At 38.3% G+C, this 7,152-nt stretch overlaps 1 protein-coding gene across 1 annotated transcript in view; it reads left to right on the forward strand.

The window, feature by feature from the left end:
* Positions 1 to 7,152, forward strand: part of ZNF804B (zinc finger protein 804B) — a gene marked incomplete at its 5' end in the record, with an annotated part of 35,105 nt that overhangs the window by 25,558 nt on the left and 2,395 nt on the right. Inside the window, 2 exon segments of the mRNA XM_010161903.1 lie at positions 3,012 to 3,142; positions 5,846 to 7,151. Coding sequence (XP_010160205.1) covers positions 3,012 to 3,142; positions 5,846 to 7,151 — 1,437 coding nt within the window.

Consider the following 7,152-nt stretch of genomic DNA (forward strand, 5'->3'; position numbering starts at 1 on the left):
ATCCAACATAGCTGACAAATTTAATTATGATTCCTAACCAGAGCTCTGGCAGTGCAGCCTTTTTTGTTTTGATGAGGGGAAAAGGGAGAACCCTTTCTCTACTCAGACTGTAGACGCTTTTGATTTCTTGGATTTCATCTGCAGTTGATGAGTCCTCTGCTATGCTTACCTATATTTTTTACTCTTTTCTCTACTTCCTTGACACATGCTGTATACCATTACAGAGCAAAAAATACCGCTAGGACTTCTATTCTTAGTGTTGGTCCATTTGCTTTGTTGATTATCATCCTAACTGTCAAAGAAGTGAAATGGCATTGCTTCGCAGTACCTGGGCTCCATAGTACCAGCTTTCGCATTGTTCTTTTCTTCCTTGACAGGTAGAAACTGTTTCTGTTTTTCCTCATGAATGCTTTATGTGTGATACTGAACAGCTCACAGTGACAGCTAAAACATAACACACGGCACTAAAGGACATTTCTCAAATGTGTTTCTTTGCCCTTTCTTCACATTGAAGTTGTTAATAAGACTCAAGACTACCTAGGTTTTTCTAAGGAGTATAGGAGCTTTACTGCTTATATATCTTTACACTCTTGAAAATATTATTAGGTGACAGTGCGGATTCTTTCTGAGAAGATTGACTTCTTTTGTGGATTTAGCTTTAACATATTATTTAAAAACCTTCTTTCTTGGATCAAAAGCAACTTTGTCTTACATATTCATTTTACTGAAAATTGTAGGGAGTGAAGTTGAGGGAATGGAGTGCTATATGACTGGCCTAGCAAGGGGCAAGTGAACAGCAAAGGAGGGCATGTAAGGGGACAGGAAAAAGCCAATAATGTGGCAGAGCAACCGTTTCCTTCCAAGGAAATAAATCCTAAGAGCTTTAAAGAGGACTTTGCCGCTGTCCTTTTCAGAGTCCAGTTCAGTGAAGTACTAGATGTTGAAGCTGGCAGAAACTTTCCAGAGAAACATACAGATTTGAAAGACAAAGTATTTCTGATGAATACAGTTAAACTTTCAACAGGCACCAGGCAGCAGGACTGTTATTGCTGGTTGGTGGTGTACCAGTTCCCTGAACAACTTCCTTTCTGCCCTTCTACTCTTCATCCAGGGGAGTTTGCCTTTGCTGACATGTCAGGGTGGTTGAGAGACAGCTCTTAAGCTCCCTGAGCAGCTGATTCATGGTCAGCCCAGCTACCCCTACCTCCAGATCAGTGCTCAGGAGCACATGTCTTGGAGTCCAGAAGGCTGAGAGCAAAACATCTGTTCTCTCAAGTCTCCCAGCATTTAGTGATTTTTGTCTCACAGACGTTATCTGGCTTTTAAAAACATCCATACTTGAAGGACAGCTGATGTGACAATGGTGGGAAATACACTACAGCTTTCCAGCACCCTTCACAGAATGTAACCATGACTCTGCATACCGTTTCCACCAAGGCTTCCTCCATGACTCTGTCATATTACCACATTGCCTTTAACTGGATGACTTCATTTTAGCTGAACAAAAAATACACTTCCATCTCTCTGGGTTGTAAAAAGCAACCACACCGTGGTTTTCACCTATTCACTTTGTCTTTGTCTAGTGACAAAAGCTAGACCTCTCTCCAGAAAGCAGTTCCCTTTCATGCATTCATCAGTCTCTTGACCCCTACAAGCTGAGGACTCTGCCTTCAGCCCTGTTTCTCAGACACAGATGTCTGCTGTGGAGAGCTCTGTGCCATGGCTAGACTGCTCCACATACCTGAGCTGAAGAAAGTAATACTTGATGCTACAATGTTGAGTCAGCCTCCAATTCATCCTACATGTTGCGCTTTTGGGCATGCTGTAGGGATGGCAACGGTTACGATGCTGATCTTTAGGTGTTGGTGGACAAGCAAGTAGGCATAGATGCTGGCAGCTGAGCAGCAGTTTAAAAATTACTGTGATACCAAAGCCTTTCTTCAAGACTAGCTTGCAAGAACAGCTCTCTGGGCTTGATGGACAATTCAGCAATTCCTGGTATTGATACTATATTTCTGAATTTCACAGAAGACCATGGGGATACCTCCACATCAATGGGCAGGTGGATGCATTGGTTTAGTTCTCAGTCCTGCCCTCCGAGGTTTCCAATTTGGGCATCTGGCTGAATGCACCCAAGTTCCTTTCTGACTTGTAAACCTGCCTTCCCACAATACCACAGCACTGGAGATGTGGTGACAGGAGGAAGGCAATTCTGCCATGGAGTGTGGAAACATGGACCTGAACAGGGAACCTGTAAGGCTGAACATGACCTGTTGGGTCCTAGAGAACACAATGAACTCAAAGGCAAGATAGCACCACCTTTTTTGCAGAGGATGCTTTTTGGTTTGTGTATTCTTCTCCTCCTTTACTTTTCATTATACTATCAGCAATGCAAAACCAGGTAATAAAAAAATATAATAAAAGCAAAGTATTTCCCTCTTTCCAACAGGAATTACCTGTTTTATAGATGTTTGAGGAGATAAAAAAAAAAAATCATGAAAATAATCATAAAAGAGTTTCCTGATCAAATATTTCAGACAGTAGTTCTCTCCTTTGAAAACAAATGCAGTCTTAAAAAGCTACAAACCCAACACAGAAGCCCACATACATCCATTCATACATGTGCAGGTACAGAGATCTATAAGATATATTTCACACACAGTGGATTATATTCAAACTGACTTAATTATATAGGAAAATTTTGACTACATTAAGTGGAGTTTAGCATTGTGCATGTATTGGTATACAACAGAATATTTATGTATTCATAAGAAAATGAAAAGCTATCATTCATACCTAGGTATAGATCACCTAATTAGCGGTGGCCAAATCATGTTGTTTTGTTAGGCAAAAATAGCATTTTCAATCTCATTTTAGGATGATAGCATTTTAAGTATATTTTTGCTACCCATTTACATATTAACTTCACCAAAAGCAAATAAATTGAGTAAAAGGAAATGCATCTGCTGTGTACATATTTAATCCCTTCTCTTTTTGTTCTTTTCACATAGAGATTGAAAGATTTAAAACAAAGAGAATTTGCTCGGAATGTGGCTTCAAAGTCATGGAAAGATGAGAAGAAACAGGAAAAAGCACTCAAGCGGCTCCACCAGCTTGCAGAGTTACGGAAGCAGTCAGAATGGCAAGTATTTAAAATTTATATTACATTTTAATGCCCTCTTTCCTTAGTCCCAGAAGAAATCTCCATATTTTTATTCCTACAGTCTAGTGTACAGAGATTGTGTATACTGTAACCTGTTTCCAGCTGTCCCCAACTCCAAATGTTTCTGCTCTGCAAACCATAAAATTGAAAGCCCCTGAATTAACTTCTTGCTATTTCAAGGTTTGTGTTTTTCTCTCCTGTAGCTAATCTCATCTTTTCTGAATTGAGTGGTTTAAAGATATTTTTATAATATCACCATCTTACTTTATTCAAACTGATATGAATAGATTAGTATAACTGTCCTATCATTTGAGAGTAAGTGAATGGGAGTGGAAAAATACCTTTTAGAGCATCTGTACTTAGTCGGTGAATAATTTTCACTACTTTTAGTATACTGAGATTATTGTTTCTGTTTCCCTGTAAAGTAATGGAAGTATCATTATGTGAATGAAAAACAAGTAATTAAGTCAGTTGTTTGCCCAATACTCTTAGCTCTATTGATGAATATCAAGATACGGTACAAAGTTTGCACTAATAAACCTTTACATTTGAGAAATTTCCTTTGTTTAATGACACTGAATGCTTCAGTAGAATAAATTGCCATCAGTCCAATTGTTTATGTTAATCTATGACCATAATGAGTTAAGTAGATAATTAAACTGGCATTCTTTTAAATTCGGATCAACCTTACTGTACCCTGGAAATAATAACATTCAGAGTTTATTATACACTCATTTTGGTCTATGTAATTGTTTTAGAGTAATCTACTGAAATATAACAGTTTTGTACTAATGTATCACTTTTATGGTTACAACTCCATTTTCATACATATCTACTGAAAGGAATGTAACTGCCTGTGGGAAGATGCCTTTATGCCCACGTACTTGAAGACGTAGTCTCAGATAGACTGATAAGGTCAGTGATAATAGAAAAACCAGAGTGAGACTGGAAGGGAAAAAGCAGGTTTGCTTTTAGAAAGATCCAGGAATCCACAATCCTTTACAAAGAGCCTGGAAAGACAGTGCTTGCTGTTCCTGTTTGTAACGACTAATAGGTTCAGGGGTGGCTGAGAACTGTGATCTTGTTGAAGGAGTGGCATTCCCAGTTGCTCAGACAAGGCAGAAAGTCAGCCTGTCTAAGCAGAAGTCTACACAGACGCAGTCATTATTGTCCCTGAGTACTGTGTCTCAGGTTCAAATAGAGTTCCTTACAACAAGCTAATACAATTTGACAGCAAAATTACTGTAAATCTCATGCAGAGAAAAACTGAAAATGCAGCTTTATTTTTCTATTCCAAGGAGACTTTGAAAAGGATCTCTTTACACGCCTTCTCCAAGAGATAATTCCTTCTTATTGTACAAAAAGTGTGATTTTTTTTATCTCCTGATGCCAAGTTTGTGGCAAATGCAAATATAGTCTCAGAAATGCATATATATTCTCATACTCCAAGCTGACCCTATTCCAGGGAGTCTTTATGTCATCCCCACTGCTGAAGATAATGGATTTTTATAGCATTTTAAAAGTATGCTAGCCTATTTATAGATAGCTGTTATGCAGATCTGGCAGTCCTTACATTTAATTAAAATATTTTCTAATTTTTAATCAAAGTCTTTACTGTAGATGATTCCAAATATTTTTCATGTAAGTGTACTGTAGTACTGCATTGATAGCAAATGTAGATAATTGGTCTGATGAAATGCATGTTTAAAATATTACTTGGAATAACATTTGTATGGTGGCTAAATATGTTTCATCTCTAGTGGAAAATGGCAACAGTCATTCCCAAATCAGTTAATTACATATTACAAGATATCAATGATTTACTGTGTTTTTTAAGGCCTTCTTAGAATAGGATGTAGTTTGGTTTTGGTGGTATTTTTTGTTTTGTTTTGTTTTGTTTTTTTAAAGTACAAGAAAACTAAACCACAGATTTAAAAGCTGAGAGGTTTTGGGAAGAGGAAAAATTTAATTAATGAAAGTAAAATACAGAAAGAGAAAATATAGCAAAGTAAGTTAAATGGTGGTTGATAATGACAACAATGAAGTTGCCGTTAATATTGATGGCAATCTACCTTGTGTCCTTTTCCCCACCAATGTTTTGTGATAGTTTTAGCATTAATATATCTCTGAATATTTCACAAAGTCATTTATTTTGGAATAACACAAAGATAAAATAAAAATGTACTCTTAAAAAATCATACAACCCCCCCCCTCAAGCAAGCATAATGCTACCTTTTCTCCCATGAAGTTTAATTCTGCGGACACTCCAGGTGGAAGTGTCTCATTTTGAACAAGGCACAGTTTTCTTTGCAGTGACCTCTCAGGAAAACAAGACGTACCACAGACCAGGTTCTCTTTGATATAAATTCAGATTAAAGACGGTGGGTTTTATTCTAAATTATTATGTTCTGGGCATAACTCTGAAAATCATCATTCATGTGTTGACTTCAAATCATATAGTTTCCTGTATGTAAACACTATCTTGCCAATATAGAAGGCCAAGTTCAGGGCTAGACTGCATATTCAACCTTTAGAAACTTTAGACACTTAATCTTCTCCTGTAACAGCATGAGCGACACCCTTCTTTACCAGACAGACATTGTCAAATGCGAGTTCTATCTTAAATTGGTTACTTAATACAGTTTATTTTATTTTATTTTATTTTTATTTATTACCTTGCAGCATTACTGGGAGTGGACCCTTGGTTAAAGCCCCCAGATTAGTCGTGGAAAAGCAGCAACCTCCAGGTGGCATTTTCCTGTACAAGGGCAGCAAGTTCACAGCCAATTCTCAAAGAACCGCCACAAGAGAAGGACAAGGTTTCTCCAGCAGCATACTAGAGAAGCAGCAGCTTATCATAAACAGGCACCAGTCCCCTACTGAAAGACCCCATGCACTTGGAAATCAAGTTTCACAGGTGTTCCCAGATAGCACCAATGTTTCTCAAAGGGCCGGAGTGTGTTTCTCGTTCTCAAAAAAAGTCCCTTTGAAGCTGGAATCCTCAGCATCAGTCTTCAGTGAGAACTCTGAAGAAGGAAATGATTGTAGTGAATCTCCCAACCATAAAGCAAAGCAAGCTCTTGAGGGATGTCGTTCTGGCACACATTTAGAGGAGGATGTAAAAGCAAGCTTGGATAAAGGGCCACCTATTACACAAGGCCAAATGGATTTGGATAACAGTGCATCAATTCATGTAGCTGCAAAACCTAAAGTACTAAAGGAAGGTGATAAAAGCAGTGATAGAGAATTAGAAGAAAAACTCAGTGCTCATCCTTCATTTTGCAAAGTCAAAATGCAGCTTTTAAATATGGATTTTACTGGTTCACCTCAAGAAACAGAGCAAGAGAGCAAATTAAGCGAGTCCGAGCAATTGTTGGAAACTCTCATTTCACCTTCATACCAAGCTATCAGTTTTTGTACACAGCCAAACACCTGCAAGCACAGCAATGCCCACCTGCCTGACCAGTTACCTGAGCTCCCACAACAGCCAGAACCTCAGCTGGCATGTGCAAGCAACATTAATGACAGTCCTGGAGTGATAAAAAGAGAAAGATCTTCAGAGAGTTCAGAAACCACGAATGGGAATATGGAAACGCTTCCAAGGGAAACCATGGTTAAAGAGGTTAAGCCCCAGGCACTGCCTTTCCTCCATGTAGTGAGCAAAGATGGCACCACCGCTCTGCAGTGGCCCACAGAACTACTTTTGTTTACAAAAACTGAGCCCTGTATTTCATATGGCTGTAACCCATTGTATTTTGACTTCAGACTCTCTTTAAATCATAGAGATGGTAAACAGCATGAAACAAACAAAAAAAGCTGTGAAGAGCACTCTATAATTAAGACTGCAGATGAAAATGAAGCCTCAGGTTTAATAAAACACAAGCAAATGTCAAATGAACAAGATAATCAGTTGTTGAAACCAAAGAAGATGAAAGGTTCCCTTAATCCAAGAAAGGCCAAGCAAAAAGCTGAGTCAGACATAGGGAAAG

This window comes from Eurypyga helias, unplaced genomic scaffold (assembly GCF_000690775.1).
Source record: "Eurypyga helias isolate BGI_N326 unplaced genomic scaffold, ASM69077v1 scaffold8282, whole genome shotgun sequence".
Classification (NCBI taxonomy): domain Eukaryota; kingdom Metazoa; phylum Chordata; class Aves; order Eurypygiformes; family Eurypygidae; genus Eurypyga; species Eurypyga helias.